At 40.9% G+C, this 26,105-nt stretch overlaps 1 protein-coding gene across 4 annotated transcripts in view; it reads right to left on the bottom strand.

Annotated features, from left to right (window-relative positions):
• The window catches only part of TBC1D5 (TBC1 domain family member 5), a 585,769-nt gene that overhangs the window by 230,114 nt on the left and 329,550 nt on the right, over positions 1 to 26,105 (bottom strand). For all 4 annotated transcript variants that reach the window (XM_040263533.1, XM_040263505.1, XM_040263514.1 and 1 more), the window contains 4 exons: positions 16,461 to 16,563; positions 9,977 to 10,065; positions 8,399 to 8,449; positions 8,232 to 8,301 (listed from right to left, as the gene is read on the bottom strand). In XM_040263533.1, coding sequence (XP_040119467.1) covers positions 8,232 to 8,301; positions 8,399 to 8,449; positions 9,977 to 10,065; positions 16,461 to 16,563 — 313 coding nt within the window. The remainder of the gene's footprint in view (positions 1 to 8,231; positions 8,302 to 8,398; positions 8,450 to 9,976; positions 10,066 to 16,460; positions 16,564 to 26,105) is intronic.

The raw sequence follows: 26,105 nt of genomic DNA, 5'->3' as shown, positions 1-26,105 counted from the left end.
AATGTCTCTGCTATTTAATATGCTATCTAGGTTTGTCATAGCTTTGCTTTCAAGGAGCAAGAATCTTTTAATTTCATGGCTGTAGTCACCATCTGCTGTGATTTTGGAGCCCCAAAAATCAGCCCCCCAAAATAAAGTCTGTCACTGTTTCCATTTTTCCCCATCTATTTTTCATGAAGTGACGGGACTGAATGCCATGACCTTAGTTCCTGAATGTTGAGTTTTAAGCCAGCTTTTTCACTCTCCTCTTTCACCCTCATCAAGAGACTCCTTAGTTCCTCTTCGCTTTCTGCCATAAGGGTGGTGGCATCTACATATGTGAGGTCATTGCTGTTTCTCCTGGCAATTTTAATTCCAGCTTGTGCTTCATCCAATGTGGCATTTTGCATGATGTACTCTGCATAGAAGTTAAATGAGCAGGGTGACAATATACAGCCTTGACGTACTCCTTTCTCAATTTTGAACCAGTCTCTGTTCCATGTCCGGTTCTAACTGTTGCTTCTTGACCTGCAAACAGATTTCTCAGGAGGCAGGTAAGGAGGTCTGGTATTCTCATCTCTTTAGGAATTTTCCACAGTTTGATGTGATCCACTTACTCAAAGGCTTTAGCAAAGTCAATGAAGCAGAAGTACATATTTTACTGGAATTCTCTTGCTTTTTCTGTGATTCAGTAGATGTTGGCAATTTGATCTCTGGTTCCTCTGCCTTTTCTAAATCCAGCTTGAACATCTGGAAGTTCTTGGTTCACATACTGTTGAAGCCTGGCTTGGAGAAGTTTGAGCATTACTTTGCTAGCATGTGAGATGAGTGCAGCTGTGTGGTAGTTAGAACATTCTTTGGCATTGCCCTTCTTTGGAACTGGAATGAAAACTGATCTTTTCTGGGTGGCTTTCTGAATTTTCCCAATTTGCTGGCATACTGAGTGCAGCACTTTCACAGCATCATTTTTTAGAATCTGAAATAGCTCAACTGGAGTCCCATCACCTCCACTCACTCTGTTTGTAGTGATGCTTCCTAAGGTCCACTTGATTTTCACTCCAGGATGTCTGGCTCTCGGTGAGTGATCACACCATGATGGTTATCTGAGTCATTAAGATCTTTTTTGTACAGTTCTTCTGCGCATTCTTGTCACCTCTTCTTATTTTCTGTTTCTGTTAGGTCCATATCATTTCTATCCTTTACTGTGCCCATCTTTGCATGAAATGTTCCCTAGCTATTTTAATTTTCTTGGAGAGATCTCTAGTCTTTCCGATTCTATTGTTTCCCTCTATTACTTGGCGTTGATCACTGAGGAAGGCTTTCTTATCTCTCCTCGCCATTCTTTTCTATTGTTTTCCTCTATTACTTGGCGTTGATCACTGAGGAAGGCTTTCTTATCTCTCCTTGCCATTCTTTAGAACCCTGCATTCAGATGGATATATCTTTCCTTTTCTCCTTTGTCTTTAGCTTCTCTTCTTTTCACGGCTCTTTGTAAGCCCTCCTCAGACTACAATTTTGCCTTTTTGCATTTCTTTTTCTTGGGGATGGTTTTGATCGCTGTTAAAAATCTTCGTCTATAGTTCTTTAGGCACTCATCTATCAGATCTAATCCCTTGAATTTGTCATTTCTACTGCATAATCATAAGGGATTTGATTTAGGTCTTACATGAATGGTCTAGTGGTTTTTCCTACACTCTTCAATTTAACTCTGGGTTTTGCAATATGGAGTTCATGAACTGAGCCACAGTCAGCTCCCTGTCTTGTTTTCACTGACTGAACAGAGCTTCTGAAGAAGGCAATGGCAGCCCACTCCAGTACTCTTGCCTGGAGAATCCCAGGGACGGAGGAGCCTGGTGGGCTGCCGTCTATGGGGTCGCAGAGAGTCAGACACGGCTGGCGCAACTTAGCAGCAGCAACAGCAGTAGAGCCTCTCCATATTCAGCTGCAAAGAATATAATCAATCTGATTTTGGTATTGACCACCTGGTGATGTCCATGTGTAGAGTCTTCTCCTGTTGTTAGAAGAGAGTGTTGCTATGACCAGTGTGTTCTCTTGGCAAAACTCTGTTATCCTTTGCCCTGCTTCATTTTGTACTCCCAGGCCAAATTTGCCTGTTACTCCAGGTATCTCTTGACTTCCTACTTTTGCATTCTAGTCTCCAGTGATGCAAAGGACATCTTTTTGGGGTGTTAGTTTTAGAAGGTCTTGCCGTGTCCGACTCTTTGTGACCCCATGGACTATAGCCTACGAGGTTCCTCCGTCCATGGGATTTTCCAGGCAAGAATACTGGAGTGGGTCACTGTTTCCTTCTCCAGGAGATCTTCCCAACCCAGGGATTGAACCCAGGTCTCTCGTGTTGTAGGCAGACGCTTTACCGTCTGAGCCACCGGACACCTGTAGGTCTTCATAGAACCGTTCAACTTCAGCTTCTTGGCATTAGTGGTTGGGGCATAGACTTGGATTACTGTTACGTTGAATGACGTGCCTTGGAAATAAACAGAGATCATTCTGTTGTTTTTGAGACTGCACCCAAGTACTGCATTTCAGACTCTTCCGTTGACTATGAAGGCTACCCCATTTCTTCTGTGGGATGCTTGCCCACAGTTGTAGCTGTAATGGTCATCTGAATTAAATTTGCCCATTTCAATCCATTTTAGTTCACTGATTCCTAAAATGTTCATGTTCACTCTTGCCATCTCCTGTTTGACCACTTCAATTTACCTTGATTCACAGACCTAACATTCCAGGTTCCTATGCAACACTGTTCTTTACAGCATCAGACTTCACTCCCATCACCAGACACATCCACAACTGGGCGTTGTTTTTACTTTGGCTCAGCCTCTTCATTCTTTCTGGACTTATTTCTCCACTCTTCTCTAGTAGCATACTGGGCACCTACTGACCTGGCGAGTTTATCTTTCAAGGTCCTATCTTTTTGCCTTTTCATACAAGTCACAAGATGGCAGAGTCCCTCCTTAGACATTTTTAAGAGGGCCTCATTATTTTCATTCCAGGAAAAACAAAACAATCCAAATTCTTTAGCCAAGTGGGCAGTCTTTCCCTCACGTGGTCAGCCTGCTCTCACTGTGCTTGCAGAAACCCTGGTCTGCCATTCTCTACGTGAAGCATCCCTCCCAGTGTTTCCCCTGACGTGTTTTCCCCACGTGTACTGTCAGATTTGGCTCAAGTGTCCAGTTCCAGTTCAGTCCATCTTCCCTGCTTTGCTACTTCTCTGTCTCCTAAACTGTGAGATCTCCAAAAGGAGTATCAGCTTTTTGTCACTGGACCAGATTCAGCAACATCAAGAAGGTAAAGCTCTTGCCTGTACCATTTGGAAGAAAGAACTACACAGAAAAAAAGCCTGGAAATTCACCTAGAGTCGTGACTAGGCAGGGTGGCAGAAAGCTCAGGAGAGAGGAGGGGGGCGCTTGTTAAGGACAGAGGAGGCTTATGGGAAGGGGTTCCATCTGGCTGCCCAGCATCATTTCCAGTCTTAAAATGAAACACAGCCCTTTGGACTTTCTACAGTGCCTGCTCTAGTGTACTTAGGTCCAAAGGTCAGAAGACTACATTAATATTTAGAGCTCAACTCGTTGCTAATTTGTATATAAAAGAGAAAGGGAAACCTCCATATTGCCATCATTTACTATAAAAATAGTATATCCAAGAATCTCTCTTCTGATTTTGTAGCATCTAGTATACTCTCTTCAAATAACAGGATGCTTTAACTTAAAAAGATTTCCCCTAACAGAATACTTCATTAGGTTGGTGCAAAAGTATTCACAGTTTTGCATTACTGAACTCTGCCATTTGATATGTATTTAAATAACTATGGTTATGGTATAGATTATTTTAGGGTGTCTTTTTCACTTTGTGTTTTTATGCTAATGTCATTAATTGCTGGGTATTGACATTCATTTCGTTTTAGACTAAGAAATGACAGGAGTAAGGCCTTCACAGGTGGTGCTAGTGGAGAACCCATCTACCAGTGCAGGAGACACAAGATACCCGGGTTCAGTCCCTGGGTCGGGAAGGTCCAGCCTCTGGAGACGATGGCAACCTGCTCCCGTTCTCTTGCCTAGAAAACCGCATGGACAGAGGAGCCTGGTAGACTGCAGTCCACGGGGCCACAGAGAATCAGACACCACTGAGCACACACACATGGAAATGATGTTAAGACAAAACGCCAATCTGATCGATTCTCTTGAGTTCAAAAGGAGTTGTGAAGCAGTGAAGACAACTCACAGCATCAACAGTGCATCTGGCCCAGGAACTGCGAATGAACATACAGCACAGTGGTGGTTCAAGAAGTTTTGCAAAGGAGATGAGAGCCTTGATGATGAGGGCATACTGGCTGGCCATCAGAAGTTGACAGTGACCAGCAGCCCACTTCTCTTGCGTCTCCAGCACTGGCAAGCGGGTTCTTTACCACTACTGCCACCTGGGAAGTCCAGGTGCCTTCTCTGCTGCTGCTGCTGAGTCGCTTCAGTCGTGTCCGACTCTGTGCGACCCCACAGACGGCAGCCCACCAGGCTTCCCCGTCCCTGGGATTCTCCAGGCAAGAACACTGGAGTGGGGTGCCATTTCCTTCTCCAACGCATGAAAGTGAAAAGTGAAAGTGAAGTCGCTCAGTCGTGTCCGACTCCTAGCGACCCCATGGACTGCAGCCCATGAGGCTCCTCTGTCCATGGGATTTTCCAGGCAAGAGGACTGGAGTGGGGTGCCGTTGCCTTCTCCGGGTACCTTATCAGTGGTCCACAAATCAAAAAAAATCCATTGCTTTGAAGTGTCGTTTTTTTTCTATGGAACAACAAACCATTTCTGAGAAAAAAAGTGTCCTTTATATGACCACCAGTGATGACCAGCTCAGTGGCTGGATCGAGAAGAAGCCCCAAGCGCTCTCCTAAGCCAAACCTGCACCAAAACCGGTCATGGCCGCTGTTTGGTGGTCTGCTGCCAGTCTGACCCACTACAGCTTTTTGAATCCTGGTGCAATCATTATATCTGAGAAGTATGCTCAGTAAATCAATGAGATGCACCAAACGTTGCAACGCCTGCAGCCAGTACTGGTCAACAGAAAGGGCCCAATTCTTCTCCTTGACCATGCCCAACTGGATGCCACACAACCAGCGCTTCAAAAGTGGGATGAACTGGACTAGGAACTTTTGCCTCACCCACCATATTCACCTGACCGCTCACCAACAGACTACCACTTCATCAAGCATCTCAACAATTTTTTGCAAGGAAAATGCTTCCACAACCAGCAGAAGGCAGAAAATGCTTTCTAAGAGTTTGCTGAATCCCAAAGTATGGATTTTTATGCTTCAGAAATAAACAAACATTTCTTGTTGGCAAAGATGTGTTGATTGAATAAAGTTGTGTTTGACCCTAATTATAATGATTTAAAATTGCCAGTTAGAAACCGCAATTACATTTGCACCAACCTAATATAATAAAATCTCTTAAATTTAAAAATCTTGAAAGCAATCTCTCTGGTCATTTAAATGCTAAACAGCATAGCATATCTAATAGGAAAATTGAAACAATAAAGATAGAGTTAATGAAAAACACTAATCTTCAGGATTTCTTACGATAAAGAATGCTACCTACATTTAACATAAAGCTGTGATTGCCTCATCTCATTTGATGAGACAAACACAACTACCAACAGAACTAGAGAACTTTCTAACCACTTCTCAGTGGCAGGCACAGTGGGTTTTGCAGATGAGTGCCAGGCCACAAAGTGAGGGACACGGTGAGACAGCGACTTCACACCACTATGAAACCAGCAGATCGCCTCCATCATCACGGAAGGCTTGTGAAAGGAGCGCTACTGAACGAGGCGGCAGGCACCGCGATATGGCTGAACTTTCCATGGAATTAGAAGACCTGAAAGAGGGATATAATAATTTCTCAAACTTCTTCTTTAAAAGATGACAGAATCATGAAACAGAAGACAAAAGGTAGGATGCAAAGGGAGTCATGAGATATGCTTTTTAGGGACACAGGAGGCACTGATACACACAAGTAACGGACACAGATTCTCAGAGGGCATGTCCACGTGTTCTCTGATCAAGCGTCTTTGTGTAGTCTTAGAAGGCAATGGCGCCCCACTCCAGTACTGTTGCCTGGAACATCCATGGACGGAGGAGCCTGGTGGGCTGCAGTCCATGGGGTCGCTAAGAGTCGGACACGACTGAGCGACTTTCCTTTCACTTTTCACTTTCATTCACTGGAGAAGGAAATGGCACCCCACTCCAGTGTTCTTGCCTGGAGAATCCCAGGGATGGGGGAGCCTGGTGGGCTGCCGTCTATGGGGTCGCACAGAGTCGGACACGACTGAAGCGACGTAGCAGCAGCAGCAGCAGCCGTTTTCATATGATTCAGTGAAAGCAATGTGGATAAGTAAAAGTAAAAAGTGGCAGCGCTCACATTTTATCATTCAGCTTCTCAGATACTCTGAATCAGTTATAAAACACACAATGACCACTGTGTAAAATGATCATGAGGCCTATAATAAAATGTATTCAAATATTCTGCTCAAAATCTGAGGGTTCATGTTAAATCTATGTCTTTACCAAATCACCTGCTGAAAATACACTGTTCATCACATGTGCTTACAGGACGCTTTCCCTCTAATAATCCTTACAGAATAGAGCATGGTGATACATTGCTGGAGGAAGACTTTATCACTTAGGCTAGGACTTGACAAACTTTCTCTGCAAAAATGGTAAATGTTTGAGGCTTTCCAAGCCACACAGTCTGTGCTGCAATCACCCAGCTCTGCCTTTGTAATGAGAAAGCAGCTGAAGACAGTACGTAAACAAATAGGGATGGCGGTATCCCAACAAAACTTTTTTATGGACATGGAAATTTGAGTTCCCTGTAATTTACATGTCACAAAATATTATTTTTCTTCTGATATTTTTTCAATCATTTAATAATGTAAAACCATTTTTAACTCACAAGCTGTACAAAAACAGATGGCAGGCCAAATTGGCCTGCAGGCAGTAGTTCGTCCTGACCTCGACCAAAGGCATAAAAAGCATTAGTTATCCATCTCATTGGCCAAGAGATAAAGTGAAAGAACTGAGTGATACACGGGTTCTAACCAGAACGCATTCAATTATACTAATATAAAAGAAATTAGTTACAGAGAAAATAATATACCCAGAACTCTTAACACAACAGACCCTGTCCGAATCATCTGCAATTTTCCCAATATTGTGCAATAACAATGAAAAGGCCAGAATGATCCCTAAGTTAGCATATATATTTGTTTAAAATGACAGTTAATTTGGCAATTCCACTCCTAGAGATATGCCAAGAGAAATGAAAACATATGTTCACAAAAAGTTTGTACACAAATGTTCAGAGCAACATTATTTTTAATAGTTAGAAAGTGAAAAGAACCCAAATGTCTACCAACCGACGTATGGAAAAATAAAATGTGACATATATGTATGCAAGGAAACATTCTTCAGCCACGAAAAGGGATGAACTACTGACACATGCTACAAGTCAAAACAGCCAGGCACAGAGGTCACACATTGTACGGTTCCATTTACGTGCAAGGTCCAGAATAGCAAGTTCAAAGAAGCAGAGGAAACACTAGTGATGCCCGATGTTCTGGGGAGGGGAAATGAGGGGTGACTGCTAGGGGGACAGGGTCTCCTCCTAGGTGCCGAAATGTTTTGAAATTACAAAGTAGAGATGCATGCACCAACACTGTGAATCTATTAAAAACCTCTAAATTGTACATTTAAAAAGGTGAATACTATGGTATGTCATTTCACAAAAAACACTTAAAGAATAAAGGTGAGAGAGAGTAAGGATAAATATTATTGCCACTAAACATATAAATTCACTTTAGTGATGCATTAATAAAACAACCTACTTGATATAGTTTACCTACATACTTCAGGGCCTGTCTATTCACAGAAGAGATCAAGTAGATTAATACACTTCTCATTCAAAATTTTTAAGCAATTTTTAAGAAATTATATTGCATGCATAATTTATACACACATATAAAAGAAAGTTTCTATTTTATTTACATGAAAATTTTTATATTACCCTTGTCAATCTGTCAATAATTAGAGGCATGATTTAGAACCCCAGTTCAAACTTATTTCACAGGCATTTTTATATTTTTGTTTTTATAGTGATAATAATTGCTTTGGTCTCTCACTTTTATTTACTGAAATCATTTGTTCCCTCAAATACATTGCAAATATTTGTACTATAATTACCTTTTGACCATCATGCTCAAAAGTAGAAAACCAAGGTTCAGCAGTTTCCATAAGCTGTGAGAACATTGCACTAAAAATCAGGAAAATAATATAATGCTAATGTTAAATCTTCATTAAGGTAAAAATAGCATAAAAAATAAAAATGACCGAAAAGTTTTTGTACTTACTAGGCATCATGTTCCAGATATTCAGGGTTCAGGAGAGTCTTCATTTCCTCACTTAAAACAGCAATGCAAGCGATCAGAATGTGTAATTTTTTAATAGAAAGAGACGCAGAGGCTGCCTTATCTATACTCTAAGCCAGCTTTCACATAATGTGTAAAGGAAAAAACATGAGCCTTTTTTAAATAAAAAGAGCAACTCTATTAACATATGAAATGTTTCTTTCTACAAAGATCGAAAACAAATTAGTTCCCTGTCTCTACCACAGTGATGTAACTATCTAATTATTCCAAATAACAAATGCTGGATGTGACAATACATTCTTTGAATGTGCCTGATCTAGAATCAACTGATTGCTCCACAATCTATCACTTATCCAAATGAAACAAGAAAATATGTAATTACTGGTCATAGATCCCATATCAAAACATTGATTTATTTTCCTTCAGTGGCTTCTACTTTTAATATATTTTAGTATCAATCAGTGACCTCCTCCAAATCTATTTTAGTGCTGCTTTTACTTTATAGAGGATTCAAACTCTTAAAGAAGCATGCCCAACTCATTTAAAAGCTCTTCTTTAAAAAGCTACTCTCCATCATGTGCGCTTTCCTATGAAGTATGGTCTGCATGTACATTTTTAAAAAGATAGAACTGCCCTGAGAAGAGGGTCTCAACACTAACTGCATCCTCATCATACTTTAGGCTAACTGAGGCAAAGGCAATTAAGACACAGTTATTATAGTCAGATTCAAGAAGTTCTCCAATACAGCCAGTGTAACTGGAAAAACTCCAAGGAGCTAGAAAATACGACCCTAAAATATAGTAAACTAGAGGGGATTTGACAAATGCCCTGATACATGCTCAGCGAAACGGATGGCTGCTTTTGATTAACAAAGACTGTATGCACAGACACGTGAAATGGTACATGCTGATTCTCTGTTTCCTGCACAGAGAGGGGCCAGCCTGCGAACACTCCTGATGGTTTCCAGCCCCTAGGCTCTCCATTCCCAAGACGCCTCCTGGCTGCTTCTCCTGCCCACCTAGTGAGGGTATCTTAAGTTAGAAAATAAATTCTAACAATCAGCCTAAGTTAAATATAATTACTGAGGTTGTTTGCTGGAAATAATAATGTATCTAAAAAACATGGGAAGTCATTTATATTTCTTTAAATTGGGGTTCTCTGTGAAACTATTCTGTTTATGAACTGAATTGAGCTGGATCTGGGGAGGACAAAATACGTCTCAGAATAGGTTCTCTTACAGCTTAGTGTGAGAGAACGGGTCACTGTATGATGGAATGTATGAATATTAACAACTGTTAGCTCTTCACCATTGCAACAAAAATCTCTTCCTGATTCGTTAGATATATGTCTTCCTTTGGTATAGCTCTAAGACTTGCAAAAATATTTAGAATTCCGAGTTTCCCCATAGCTGAAGTAGGATTACAATTACTAAGTGGTTCAGACACATGAACCACAAACAAATGCTTACAATTTACAAAATCTTCAATGTAAAAGGTGTTGAGGTTAAAAAAAAGATTACAACAGGGCTGAAAAACAGATGGAGCTCCCATAAAAACTTGCCTTGGCTGCGCAGACTCACTGGCATGGAGAAAGGCCTGGTGGTCGCAGTGGAGGGTGAAGACGATAGGAGCCAGCAGCTCGTGCATTCCCTGGAACAGAGAAAGGAGGGGGCGGATGCTGAGGATTCACCAGTGGACAGAACCGGCTCAGCTGAGAGCCCTGCAGCTGACACCCCCCACCAGAATTTCCATATTATACACAGAAGCAAAAACATAAAAAACTACAAAAGGAGATTTAGTTTTAGCATTTGACTTTCAATTCAACCACAGCACGTATTCTTCTTTAAAACATGGAGAGCAGCTCTCTTTTGAATAACACAACAAACAATAAATCGGCATGGTAGACAACCTTGCACCTGTCAGTTGCTTCAGAATCTGTACTCATAAATATGAATTTCATTTATGCAAATTATAATCATGAGCTACAGTGTAAAGATCTGTAGTAAGAAGGGCAACTAAGAACTGAAGACCTAAGGAAATTACATCCAATGTTTTCATTATATAATGGCTCAAAATTAGGATGTCTGTAGATTTAGGAAGAGCTTAAGTTAGCTAGCTGGAAATGTTGGATAATAAAGGAAATAATCTTTAGCAGGTATGAAGAAAAACAAAGTTTTCAAAGTAAAAATTTTAAAGGTGTTTAAGCCAAGATGGCCATAATTCTTTTTCCTATTTCAACTATATGGTTACTTTTCAATTTATTTAGTGATTTCACCAATATAATTTCCTTTGTCCTTACATTGTATTCATCTATGGATTACATAAATAGAAACAAAAAGTATTAATTACTAAGTTGCCTTTCAAAGGTTATTATAAAAATCCATTATTTATCCATTATTGTGAAAAAATAAGATATTCCAGATCAGTTGAGATTTTTTTTCCCTACTTAGGTATCAAAAGCATATTTTAGCAAGTTAAAAATAGATTATACTCTTTTCTGCCTTTTAAAGTGAGTCAATTACTATTTTCCTTTTATCTAAGATGATCTCTTGAAAAAAGACAACACAAAACCCCACCTTTTCAGGAAATAACAATAAAATCTCCTCTCTTTGCTAACAGGATTAAAGAAAACCTCCTGTGAGGGACAGCCACACAGTCCTCTGCACCAGTCTAGCAGCTCTGTGCTACTAAGTAACCCACAAGGAAACTCTGTCAGAGTTCACTGACAAGTCTTCACCAGCCTGGAATTAGAAAGGCTTAATGACATTCTTACAAAATAATTTAGGACCCACTGACATTTTACTTGTGATTTAGGACAAATTACCACACATCACTTCAATCTTTTTAGGTAAACATCACCTACTAAACAAATCTTGAAAAGACCGCTCCTTAGAAGAACTTGGTAGACTCAGAAAGAATGAAGTGTTGCTAAAGTAGTTTAAAAATATTACCAGGGGCTTATTATTCTGGAATAATCTCAAATTATTCAAAAAACTGAGTGACATACTTTTAATCATGAAAGTAAGAGGTGCTTATTGTAGAGAACTACAGAAAAGCAAAAGCAAACAAACAAAAACAACAAAAAAGACAGGAGGGAAGGCCAAAAAAGCAAGGAGAGAAGGCCAAAAAGGAAGAAAGGAAACCTGCGACAGACGTCCTTGAGTAATCTTTTTGCTTATTTCTGGTGGTTTCCTTGGGATAAACTCCCTAGAAGAAAAATTTCTGGGTAAACGAGTTAAGATATTTGATATATACAATTAATCTGCCCTTTAGAAATGATCCCCACTTTAAGACATAAAACTCCCCAAACCATTTCATACACTCTCATCTTTATTTGTAGTGTTTTTTAAAAAGATCCCATCAAGTTTTACAAATAGTTGTTTTAACTTACTTAAATGCTAGTGAGATTGAACACAAACGTTTTAGTGGCCATTTTTATTTAATGAATTGCCCGTTTTTCACTTAATGAAGAGCTTCCTTTTCCCTACCCTTAGTCATTTGTTACAAATACTTTCCCATGTTTATAACTTGCCTTTTAATTTTGATGATATCTCATGTCAAAGTGAAACCATATACTTTAGTCAAATCAATAAATCATCTTTTATAATTTCTTTTGCTTTCATGCCAAAGAAACCTTCATCATATTGAGATTAAGTTAAATTACAAGTTCCTTTTTTACAGCTAATTCTTTACCTATCTGGAATTTGTTTTTGCCCTGAAGAATAAATATGCATTTTCTTCTCCCTAAGAGTTAAACTAATTTATTGAGTAATCCTCATCTACTGAATAATCCATCTTTTTGCAAGAGTTCTGAAATGTCATCTTTATCATAAACTGAATCTTTGGCTTTCATTTTTTCTGTTTGTTTTTACTGGTATTCTACTAATTTATACATTCTTAACAAGAACTTTACTACTGTCATGATTTGAGCTGCACAGTACTCCATTTCCCCATATTTTCTATTGTTTTCCTCAAAGCTGTTTTGCCTATTCTAATAACTTTTTTCATCCAAATGAAAATGTAATTAGTTACAGAAAATGCTAGACAAAAACTATTTTTTACTGTGACTGTATTAACTTAAATAGAATAGATATTTCTAAGAACACCAGATTTTCCAGTCCAAAAATACGTAATAAAGCTGCATAGTTTTTATTAGGCTGGTTACCAGGTTTTAGCTGTTGGTGGTGGTGTCAGTGGTCTTTGGACTGGAGCGTTTCCCTTCAATGTTTCCTGAAACTATGTATGGATGGTCTAGTAAGAAACAGCTCTTGCCTAAGTGCATCTTCTCACTTTCTTTGAATGTTCTCTTCCCTCCACTTTCTGTGACCTCTCTCCAGAGTCTACATTTGCCCATACATCATTTACTTTTATTTATTCCAAAAATTATCCATTAACTACCTATGATGTATTGAGAACACGAAAATGAATGGAGTGAGCACCTCCTAACCATCATGGAGCCTGTGATCTGGACAGCAAGACACACGATCACATGAGCACGGAAGTACTGTGTGGCGATAAACTTGGCAAGTGATGCAGACATGTCTACGTACATGCGCATGTGCCTCCGTGCATGCCTAGGAAAACCCAGCTCCTACTATGCGCTCGGCATACACAGGTGCTCACTGCATAGTGACTGGATGAGTGGAGCAGCCCCCACTAGAGGGGCACACACTGCATTTAGCCACACACTGGTGAAAGCTACAATATGGTGAAACTGGAAAGGAATTGGACTGAGTTATACTTCAGTACTTCCCGTCAATTAAAGAATGCTTTTTGTACAATGCAAAATTGTAAAATTCAGAATCCCCTGAATACCACTAAGACAGCCTTTTACACATTCAGGGTTCACATCCAACTAAACTAGGTACGTTTTTCTAAAACAGACTTGGAAAAAATTGTCGCTCTTACTCTCAGTTCTATACTAGTAAAACCTGATTATTAATTACAATTGACAACCAAATAGACATCTTTAAATGAAAAGAGATCTGGAAAGAATGATAATAAATGCAATGTGCTGTAAATCTGATAAAACGCAACAGAAAAGGAATGTGTCGTCAGCATACTCCTGGCTTCCACAAGGGGTGTTTTGCTTCCATCCGCACGTCAGTGCTTCTGCTTGCTTACAGCCTTGTTCACCACTGGGTCCTCAGCAGTCACTGCTCTCCAAACTCATGTCAGTTCAAAATGAAGGTAACAAAGTTTTCCTCATCAACAGCCTGTAGGCTCACCAAATTGAACCTGTTCTTTTATCTGCCTGTGTTCATTTAGCCCACCAAGCAGTCTTTATTAAAGCTGAGGCATCAGGCAGTCAAAGTTCATTAATACCATTTATATAATCTCTGCAGTTTCAATTAACTCAGCAAGACATTCTACTACATGATAACAGTCTCATTAATTCAATAAAATCCCATAACTATTAACAATATGGTCGATGTTAAACGGGGTGTCACCTAGTACAAAATAATAGCTTTAACAGCTTGTGATGAAACTCAAGGTTTTTTCTTAAATTTGATCTGGCTAAATATCCAATCCTCTTAGAGTAAGGGATTATTTCTACATCTATAGAATCTATAGAATCTTTAACATGTATAGGGAGTAATTTTCAGTCTTAGAAGGTGATGCTCAGCAGTAAGTTAATAATAGTTTCCTGCTCGGTGACCGATAGGCTTTGTCTAAGTTATCAAGCGTGTCTGGTCTGCCCCGCTTCTCTTTAGCCTTCCTCACAAGTGAGCGTGCTGCGTGCCTCACAAACGGTGGACCACGCAATTACAATGTGTTGTTTTTTTTTCCTTGTCCGTGAATCTAGTTGTTTCTTTCTCTAAAGAAAAAGGGCAAACAAACGTATAACTTGGCATAATTATATTCTAACCTCATTGGTTATCATCAGATTTTTCATCATGAGATACTCCCAGATATTTCAAAGAGGAGAGAGAAGACGGAGGAGACAGGCTTGACGACAAAAGGCAACAAAATGAGACAGAGAACAGAACAACGGGAACAAACTAGGATCACTGGCGAAGAGCCTGCGCCTGACGACTTCTTGCAAGTGTGTTAGTAACTTACTTAGATTTTAAGTCAGTCTTACTAGAATTTTCTTTTACTGGCTTCCAAAAAATCTTACACAGATGGAGGTTTATTTTCTCCCTGTCTCCTTTCTGGTTTGCTGCTGGTTTCTGCACTTTGGGTCTGATCTGGACAGCATATCTTGCTAGGGAAGGCCTTTTCTACCCTGAGGTTATCAAAAAATTCTCCTAAATGTTTCTTTTTTCCCAGAATTTTTATGTAGTTTTAGTTCTTACAATTATACCTTTAATTTAATCGTTTCTAGATGGAAAGTCAAATACAGCAATTCGATGTCCTTCTCCCCTTGAATGGAAATGCCCTATCTTACATGAAGCTCTCACTTATGATTGGACCTGTTCTTACCTTGCTCCACTGATCTCTCTCTCGGTTTCCACACTACTGTCACACTGGCTTGATCACGTAACATTCATAACAGTTTTCATGTCTTCTTAGGTCATTCTCCCCTTCCCCTAAATTCTGTGGCAACTTAAGCAAATTTACTAATGACTGTAACCATGATCACCACGGTAACTACCAACATGAAGTCATAAGGAGCACTGCATGCTTTTAACTCTGCAGAGCACTGCCCTCATCAGCAAAGCCTGAAGACCAGAAGAGGCAAGTCTATGTGTTGTCTAAGAAGTGTTAGAGCTGAGACACAAATGAAGGAATCAGAGTCTAGACCCAGTGCTCGCAACCAGTAAGCTATGTTCTTTCTTGCCATTAAAATTACTATAAAGCTTTTGGGCACTAAATTTAAAATAACTGTGTCCAGTTTTAAAAAAACTCTCTCTCTCTCACTTAGCCTATCAGTGGAATGATAACACATTTATATGTTAATTTAGGAAGAAATAGTATCTTTACTTAGTATCTTCCCACCTAGAAACATGTTGTCACTTTTCTATTTATTCAACTCTACCTTTATATCTTTCTATAACATTTACAGTTTTCTTTATATAGCTTTTATTCTTATATTATTCAATTTATTCCTAGACATTTTATAGTTTTGGTTGCCATTAAGAACAGGATACGTTTTTTCCATTTCCCATTTTAAAAGCTCATTACCACCATGTAATTAATATAAAATATATATTAGTAATATTAAAACTAAAATAAAATTAGTTCTTTTGCATATTTCCATGTAGAGAATAACAAATGTATTATTTAGGACAACTGCAATATGACTTGGTTTATTATCTTTAAATAAATCAAGTTTATCTCAAATTATAAATACACTGCTCTCACCATGCGGGTGTTTTCTGTTACACTGAATTTGGGTGGTCAGCAGTGGACATAACAACTTTGGATTGTCAGAGAATTTATTAATAGTTTGAATCCTCACTTAACATGTATTTTGAGATACATTAAAGTATCTAACTCTGTATATTTTTATTGGAAGCCCATTAGCTTAAGTAGAAACCTGGATACTTCTTTATATATTAAATAATTTACATTTCAAAATGAATACACATAACCCAATAACCTTCTTTAATTATGAGATGAATTAAACATCAAGATCCCAAGAATATCACATAAATTCCAGGAAGTTTAAAGGAACTTTCTGAAGTTATATTATTGGTAGATTTTAAAGAGTAAAAGGACACTTGATCACCTCTGCATGGCATGTCATGCATTTATAAATGTTGTGCTTAGAAACAATATTTATGTATACAACTCTGAAAAGTTTTATTACTAGATTGCCTTCAAAGATGCTGTTTATAAACAAACTCCCAAAAGTTGAAAGAAGAGATTGAATGCCTTATAGAAGACAATTTGGCAGAATGTCTTATAATAAGGAAGAAGCATATGTGCGCTAGCGAGCTTACTTTTCTCACCGTGCAGCTGACAAGCAGCTCTTTGATTGCTTTACTATTATGATACAACTTTGGATACAATAAAGGCTACATTATTGCTCTATCATTTGTCAAGCTGTATAGAAAATTCTGAGTCAATGGATGCCACCTGTACGATATTTTCATTACCTGTTTATAAAGCAACTGCTCGTTTTCTCTAGCATAACAGAAAAGAACATCTGTAAGAATTTTTCTCACACTTTCTTGTTGGAAAAACTGCATTTCAGGAAACCTGAAAAAAGAAAACAGAGGACTGAAACTGAGTAACACAATTTCAAGAATTACCCTCAAACTTTCATCTCTGAGAGGTGCCAAGGGCGGCTTTTGGTTTTAGTACAAGTCTTTATTTGCCATGTAACTTATGCCAGAGGTGGGACTGATGTGTTAAAGAAAAAAAGGATGAGAAAAGGGAGATTACTGTATCACAAAGGGAAGGGATACCTTTGACATCTAAACACTTCAAATGTCTTCATATGCTTAAGATCATCACATGATGAATAAACAGTTTTTAAGCAAAATGACGTACAGTCTGTTGGTGTGGGGGACTGCTTTGTTTAATCCCATTTGGTATAACGTGATTTTGTAAATACCAACTCTGTGAAAAAATCATTATCTTTTTTTCATGCAAATATCAGAATTTAAATTATTATACATTACCACACCATTAGTTTTATTTGATTAAAACACCACTTTAAATGGAATGAGTTAGTCAATACTGTTTAAATGATCTCTGGATCAAAAATTCTACCAGGTGCTTTGAGGTAGTCGGAAATAAAAAGGGCAGAGTATTCACCTGAAAGGAGCTTAAATAGTTGTTTATAATGAAAGATGGCAATAACCCAAAGAGCAAATACAGAGGGCTGCAATACACAATGAATCTCTCAGCCCAGTGGGCACGTGGCTTTCGAATCTGCAGATTCAACCAGCCATGGATCAAAGATGTTTAGGAAAAACAAATTTTAGAAAGTTCCAAAAAGCAAAACTTGAACGTGCCAGCCTGCCAGCAACTATTTACACAAGTATTTACACTGTATTAGCTATTATAAGAAATCTAGAGATGATTTATGTGAGGATAGGCATAGGTTATATTTGTGAATATTACTGCATTCTATACAAGAGGGTTAAACAATCCATGGATTTTGGTATCTCTGGGAGTCCCGGACTCCATCCCTCATGAATACCAAGAGATGACCCTTTAAGAATGAATGTCATCCAAAAATAATCAGTCAGGATATAATAGAAGTAATACAGATATCCCTTGCATTCATACACACTGACAGTGAAACATCAGAGAAGTTAAAAAAAACAATTCCATTTACCATTGCAATGAAAAGCATAAAATACCTAGGGATAAACCACCTGACGAGACAAAAGACCTGTATGCAGAAAACTGATGAAGGAATCAAAGTTGACACAAACAGATGGAGAGACTCCAGGTTCCTGGATTGGAAGAACCAGTATTGGGAAAATGACGCTATCACCCAAAGCAGTCTACAGAGTCAGTGCAATCCCTATAAAACTACCAGTGATATTTTTCACAAAACTCGAACAAAAAGATGGTTGGATAGCATCACCAACTCAATGGACATAAGTTTGGGTAAATTCCGGGAGTTGCTGACGGACAGGGAGGCCTGGTGTGCTGCAGTCCATGGGGTTGCAAAGAGTCAGACATGACTGAGCTGAACTGGGAACAGTGGACAGCTATGGGTAAAAGATGGAGAAGGCAATGGCACCCCACTCCAGTCCTCTTGCCTGGAAAACCCCATGGATGGAGGAGCCCGGTAGGCTGCAGTCCATGGGGTCGCTAAGAGTCGGACATGACTGAGCGACTTGACTTTGACTTTTCACTTTCATGCATTGGAGAAGGAAATGGCAACCCACTCCAGTGTTCTTGCCTGGAGAATCCCAGTGGGGAGCCTGGTGGGCTGCCGTCTATGGAGTCGCACAGAGTCGGATATGGCTGAAGCGACTTAGCAGCAGCAGCAGCATGGGTAAAAGAATGGGATTAGAAGGCTTCCTAACATCATACAGAAATAAGCAGTCAAATGGGTTCAATCACAAAAGGTCTGAACGAGAATTTTTAGGAGAAGAGGAACATAGAACATCTGTGGGAAAGGTCACCCCATCAGAAGGAAAGCCCTGCGGGCTCGATTCCGAGCGTGGTGCTAGTGACACAGAGGGCACGTGCTTCCGGGAGGCGCCACCGGCTGGGGCAGGATGACAGGGCGGAGGAGAGGCGGGAGGCACACAGGAGCTTCCAAGGCAGCATTACGGCGGGGGGAGAGCAACAGATGACTCTACGTTTCTGAAGCCAAAAGGAAAGACGAGAGTACTGGAGGGACTCTAATTTGGAAAAAAGACTGCAAGAGGAGAGGTTTAGAGGAAGGAGAGGAGGATGTTACACTGAGGTGAGGTGGAGAGTCACAGGCCTGAGGAGGGCCTGGGTTCAGCTTCCTGCGGCACAGCTGCTACTGCAGGACTGGAGCAGACAGTTACCTAACGGCCTCATCTCTGAAGTGGGATGATCACACTGCGCTTGGGACCAGGTGAGACACCGCAACAGCGGCAGGAGCAGGCCTGGCGGTGGGCGTCCGGCTCAGAGGCCACTGCCGGCCTGAGGATGGGCCCTCGACATGCCGCACGCGTGAATGAGGCGGCTTGGGAACCGAAGATACGAGTGCGTGCGGGAGGCTGGAGACCGAGAGCACAGAGGCACGGGCCGCATCAGAAGAGCGGTCCTCCTGAGTCTCCAGAGGCACACCCGCGGCGATGTCAGCCACTTGCCGACTCTTACCGCTTCCTATCGCTGCTGAGCTCAGCTGTTTTCTGCGTCCTTCTGATCCTCTCCAGGGCCCCTGTGAGAGAACTTTCTTTCCAGTTCAGGCTGGGACCCTGTGTGGCCTACGCTAGTGGTTTGTGAGGCATCTCTTTCCTGATTCTAACTTTTATAATAAATTACAGCCTGTTTCATCTTCATCTGTTCATTTGACTTTGGCTTGAAATTCCTGTGGGTATATAGTTTGTCCCCAGATATAGGAGTCTGATCTCTTCTCCTGCAGTAAGGAAGCCTCTCTTCTGGGGCTTGGAATAAACAGTCCATGGGGTATCTCATATCCATGCATAAATCTCAGTGTGCTGGCCCTCTAGATAGCCCAGACTCAGGCTGGAGTTCCTAAAAAGGAGAAATTATCTGAAAGTAGAGTCAGAGCAAGAATAATATTATATCCTAGAAGCCAAAGAAGTTCCAGAAAGTGTCAAAAAAACTGAAGTAGGAGATACATACCAAAGCTTGTTAAATGACTTATTTAGGACAAAAGAAAGCTGCTAAACTCTTTAGAAAGTCAAATACCCCAAATGAGAGTAATCAGGATGAAAGACAGGTGACTAGTTAATAAAATGCTGAGAAGAAGTTTTCTGGAAAAACTTATGTCACTAAAGTAAAAACAGAGTAATCCTTCTGAGGTGAAATGGTTTCCTCTCCGTGCTCATCGGATGACTTAACTCTAGCCCTGCCTTGAAGCAGGCTTCCTATCTCAGGACTGGACAGGTCACATGGCCGAGTGATTCTATATGTCTGCTTCTTTAACACCACTTTGGAAATTGTCTACGCACACTGGACCACCAAATTCCCAATGGCTGCTGCAATCTGAATGGATTATGGGAGAAAGTGCTAAAAACTACAATATTCACTTTGTAACAAATATCCATGAACTATGAGAGTTTAATACTTAACTACTAAAAATGTAAATTATATTACATGTCAACTTACAGTTTCATTTAAATGCATACTAACCACTCACGAGATTAAAAACTAGAGATCTCTAAGAATCAAACTGCAGGTAAATAATTTAAACTACCCACCTTTAGCTTCAACAATATGTGAACCATGAACTTCCTGATGTTCAAGCTGGTTTTAGAAAAGGCAGAGGAATCAGAGATCAAATTGCCAACATCCGCTGGATCATGGAAAAAGCAAGAGAGTTCCAGAAAAACATCTATTTCTGCTTTATTGACTATGCCAAAGCCTTTGACTGTGTGGATCACAATAAACTGTGGAAAATTCTGAAAGAGATGGGAATACCAGACCACCTGACCTGCCTCTTGAGAAATCTGTATGCAGGTCAGGAAGCAACAGCTAGAACTGGACATGGAACAACAGACTGGTTCCAAATAGGAAAAGGAGTGCGTCAAGCCTATATATTGTCACCCTGCTTATTTAACTTCTATGCAGAGTACATCATGAGAAATGCTGGGCTGGAAGAAGCACAAGCTGGAATCAAGATTGCCGGGAGAAATATCAATAACCTCAGATATGCAGATGACACCACCCTTATGGGAGAAAGTGAAGAGGAGCTAAAAAGCCTCTTGATGAAAGTGAAAGAGGAGAGTGAAAAAGTTGGCTTAAAGCTCAACATTCAGAAAACGAAGATCATGGCATTTGGTCCCATCACATCATGGCAAATAGATAGGGAAACAGTGGAAACAGTGTCAGACTTTATTTTGGGGGGCTCCAAGATCACTGCAGATGGTGACTGCAGCCATGAAATTAAAAGACGCTTACTCCTTGGAAGAAAAGTTATGACCAACCTAGATAGCATATTGAAAAGCAGAGACATTACTTTGCTGACTAAGGTCCATCTAGTCAAGGCTATGGTTTTACCAGTGGTCATATATGGATGTGAGAGTTGGACTGTGAAGAAGGCTGAGCGCTGAAGAATTGATGCTTTTGAACTCTGGTGTTGGAGAAGACTCTTGAGAGTCCCTTGGATTGCAAGGAGATCCAACCAGTCCATTCTGAAGGAGATCAACCCTGCGATTTCTTTGGAAGGAATGATGCTGAAGCTGAAACTCCAGTACTTTGGCCACCTCATGCGGAGAGTTGACGCATTGGAAAAGACTCTGATGCTGGGAGGGATTGGGGGCAGGAGGAGAAGGGGACGACCGAGGATGAGATGGTTGGATGGCATCACCGACTCGATGGACACGAGTCTGAGTGAACTCCGGTAGATGGTGATGGACAGGGAGGCCTGGCGTGCTGCAATTCATGGGGTTGCAAAGAGTCGGACATGACTGAGCAACTGAACTGAACTGAACCTTTAGCAAATACCCAATCAACTGAAAATGTGCATTAGGCAGACAGGGCATAGCTGTGTGACTGCACACTGTCCACGAGTCTAGTCTACAACGCTAAAATGCATTTATGAAGCCTCAGGATACCCTCTTTTTCAGAAAAGTACGAGGTGCTCTATATTGTGATGAAGAATCCATAGCATGAAACAAGTAAGGTGTGAAAGATTTCAGAAGAGTTCTGAAACAGAGACAAAAAGTTTATGTATTTTCAGAATCTGGAAGAACTGACATTCACAGAAGTTACCAGCTGAAAGAATCTGGCTCAGAAGGTAATCGGTAAGAATGGAACTAGAGAGGTTAACACCTGCTCCAGTGTACCTGAGTAGTGAGCAGAGTAGCAGTACTTCTCAACTGCCTTGCTAATCAATGAATCAGAGATAGGCAGTGGAATAAAATTTCATGAGTTTAGAGTTACACAGAAGAACCTACAAGTCATAAGGTTGATGAATACACCTGAATAATAACATATTTCCTACAAAAAATACTTGATTCTTGTATTAGCAAGCTTCAAGTGAGAAGGCATTCTATCTACAGGAATCAGAAATAAAAGGGAGAAAAGCAGTGAGCAGCTTTTCTAGGAATAGTGATAGACAACTTTGATGATAGGTTTAAGCTTCAAAATAGCTTCCCTGACATCTGGTGTTGATTCAGGGCAGGTAATCTGAACAGCAGTCTAACCCAAATTATCATTGGGAAAGAAAAATCTGCTTTTGAAACAATAGGAAAAATCACAGAATACAGACCAAGGCTGGGATCAAAATTATTAAGATTTTGAAAAATCAAGAGTGACTTTGCAGTTTCATGCAAAAAGAGAAATGGTGGTAAATTCATTAAAGATGAGATAGAGAAAAAAATTTATGACTGAACTAGAGAAGTTTATGATTCACTCAAGTCAAACCATCAGAAAGAAGAGAAAAAGGAGAAAAGAAGCACAACAAATGGGAACTGAAGATGAATTCTGTTATGATTAGAAAATGAGAGTCCAAGAGAAGGGATTTCTGAATTTGGCCAAAAAAGAAAGTAGAGATGGTTAATAGGTGAGGATGAACTCTGATAAGCAAAGAGAAAGGAATATCAAAGTATTTCATGATGGGATTTAGACTAATATCATCTAACATTTTTACTTGATAGAAACAAAGGTAATAATTCTGATTCAACTTAACTGATCAACATTTAAAGTACAGGAGTTTCTCTCTCAAGATTTCTGTAGGTATTAAAGACAAATTTTATATACTGTAAATTAACACCAAGAGGTATAAACATCTGGTGTATGCATTTTGTTTTGTAACTTGAAATAACTCCAAATTCGTAGGCAATACAGATTTCAAGTTTAAAAAATATTTCATTATAGAGAATTCCAACATTTATAGAGAGACAATAATGGACTGAACCCCAGCACAGTCGCCCAGCTTCATGACTAATAATTCCCTTCTATGGATTCTCTTCTCTCAGCACTGCGCTCCGAAGCAACTCTGAGACGTCACTAATACTGCAGGGCACATTTATTTCTAAAATATAAAGACTCCAAAAACACAATCACAGTACTACTTTAACACTGTAACTAATAAAAATAATCGACTGATTAAACCAAATATGCAGTCAAATGTTCAAATTTCCCTAAAAGTTTTTCAGTTTGTTTCAATCAAGTTCCAAGAAGCATCTGTACACTGAAATTTGCTGCTATCTCTCTGAAGACATATTCCACCGACTTGTCCCTTCTTTCCTTCCTTGCCTTCTCTTCCCTTCCTCTCTCTTTCTCCCTCTCTCTTTTACAATGCATTTGTTAGAAAAATAAAACTCTTTACCCTGTAGAAACTTCCCACATTCTTCATTTTACTTCCTGATCTTCCATTTTATGGAACACATTCCTCATCTCCCTGTATTCCCATAAACTAGTAAGGAGGTCTAGAGACTTCAACAGGTTCAAATTCAACTTTCGACACGGACCTTCACGGAAGATACGGTCGCTTCAAGCACATGTTCCGGAATCCTTCGGCACTCCTCCCACACAGCGGTGGGGCAGCCTAACGCCACCCCTCTGCACAGGCATGGTCCTCAGTGACAAGCTTCTCACAAAGAGATGGCAACGCGAGCAATGCTGCAACACAGCTTCTGTCCATCTCCCTGTCTGCAAACAGCTGTGGAACCCAGACACCACACTGCTAGGAAGCCAAGCAGCCACGAGAGGCCCTGGGGAGGTGTGCCGGCTCCAGCTCCAGAGAACGTCTCTGCCGAGTTCCAGCCTCGAGAGCCAGACAGATGGACATGCCTTCTGATCCTTAAACTTTGAGCTGGTCTGGCTACCACCACATGGAACAGAGAAAAACAGCCTGCTCAGCCCTCCTCAAGTCGGAGATTTATCAACAAAATTAATTCTGCTGTTCTCTTAAGCTTTGAAGTGGACAACGGGTACAGATGGTGCCGGGTGCCTTCATTGGGAGGCAGAGATTTTTAGCTTTTCTCTCTTTCTGTGACGACTGATGATCACTGTCTAGACTGATTCATCAGAGGTTGTAAAATGGTAAAACTATAATTCTAACACGTTTTCTTTCACTGTTATCTAAAATACACATATGAAGAAAAACTGACCCTTGTCAATTTTTAGTTATCCTGAAGCACAGATCACTATAATTTTCAAACAATGCTGTTGATTTCCATTACACTTACTCATGGATACCTGTGGACACCTAAGTTCTATGAATGATAAATGGCACTAATTATGTCACAAAAGCAGTTTATGACAACTATTCCACTTGCTTTCTGGAAATCTTCCCATGTGACTGCAAGGCACGGGGGTGAATCAAGAAGTGAGAGAGGCAGGACAACGAAACCCCAACTTCAGACCAAGAACCAGGGGCCCAGGTGCCTGCTGCGAGTCAACCGGGAAGACCTGATCTCAACAGGGCCTGGCTGGTCACGACCCAGACAAGAAGGGAGCCAGGCAAATATCCGAGGTGTATCCATGATGGAGAGTTCCTTAGACAACAAAGAGACACAAGGAATGTTTCCTAAGCAAGAAAAGGGTTAAGACAAGAGTGAAATGACAAAGGGCTTTGTCACTGCATTACGGCACCTAATTAGGTAATTAGAAGTATTAAAACAGACAAAGCACTGGGCCCAGATGAATTACTGAAGATGCAAGTATTCAATAAGATGCCCCGAGGGAAAAAACAAAGCCCTTGTTGAAGGTTTATCGCCAAGCAGGAGGATGGAGCCGCACCGGAGGGCTTGCAGGAACAATAACTGATGCTGTGTCCACACTTCAAACCCAGAACTTCCACCACCGGCATCCATCTAAAATTTAAAATGAGCTGATGAAAACTCCCTAGAATACGATTAAACACCAAAATAACTATAATGTCTTACTCTAGTTTGTTGTTTTATTAAAGAAAAACTGAAATAAAAATCAAGCAAACCCAGCGAGCCGGGATGAAAGGACAGCCGCTTTCGATTCCTGTCCTCCCTGCTTGGGATGACGGCTTCACCACCCGCATTCAACCAAATCTGCCCTCTCCTCTTTCCAGGCAGGAAGCTGGACTGAACGCCCCAGCATCCTCTCCAGGGAGCCGCGGCCGCTGGGACGAGAGCGGCCATGCCAGGCGCCCACAGCGTGCGGCTCCTGAGCGCATCCCACCTCAGGCGCCGCCCGCACTTCCGCTTCCGGCTAGACAGAGCGGAGAAGGGCATCTTCGGAACCTGGGAGACCGTGCTGGCTTAAAACTACACCTGCCAATTCCTGCACACACTGCCTTTCCTTCTTGGGCTGTTTGCTTTAGGGGAAGATCCTCTAGAGAAAGGACACTTACGCAGCACAAAGGAGACCCACATGGGTCCTCTAGCCCTCAGCAGCCCCACACCACCCCGGCTCCAGCTGACGCCTGACTGCACGCTCAGAGGTCCCAGGGCCTCGGCTGCTCCCAAATGTCCAACAACTATGAAATATGTAGCAAGAGATCATGAACACAGCTTTTAATATGAAACTGGGCTGTTTCCTTTTTTTTTTTTTTTAATATGCAGTAGAGGTAGCTATGGGCCTGGACAGGAGCTGGAACGTCGCACAGAGCCACAGTGAGAAGACTAAAGGATCTGAGAGAGACGGTTAGCCAGCCAGACAGCCCATGAGGCTGCCAGCGAGGGCGAAAGTCAAAGTGAGGAAAACATCGTAAGAAAAGTGGAGACAAAGATTCCTTGTTGGGTACTAGCAACACAGCAGCCTGTTTATTTGGAATATTGCAAATGTACCCAATACACAGGTGATGGGGCCCAAGAGCCCGTCTAGGCAGTGCGGAGCTGCCGCCTGGCTTCACGGCCCTTACAACAAAGGAAAGCGGGAAGTGGAGGGAAGGGCTGCTCAACACACAGGCATTTCAAGCCCAACCTTGTCTCCTTCTCACCCTCTCCAGCCACACACGAAGCAGTAAGACTCTACTTCTGGGCCAAGATCAAACATAAGACACAGAAAAACAAGGTCGAAAGGTGTAACCCAGGGTGTGAATGCAAAATCCTTTGTTAGGCTCTCAGAAAACTCTAAAGTGGTGCCCCAGAGAACCCTCCTGTCAGACAAGACACCCCGATGCTCTGGAAAGACCTAAAAAGTAGGCCTGGCAGAGGCTGCAGTAGCCAGGGGTCAGGAACGCTGCGAAG

Source organism: Oryx dammah, unplaced genomic scaffold (assembly GCF_014754425.2).
Source record: "Oryx dammah isolate SB20612 unplaced genomic scaffold, SCBI_Odam_1.1 HiC_scaffold_2, whole genome shotgun sequence".
NCBI lineage: Eukaryota > Metazoa > Chordata > Mammalia > Artiodactyla > Bovidae > Oryx > Oryx dammah.
Note: the sequence above shows the minus strand (reverse complement) of the source record. Positions and strands in the feature narration are given on the sequence as shown.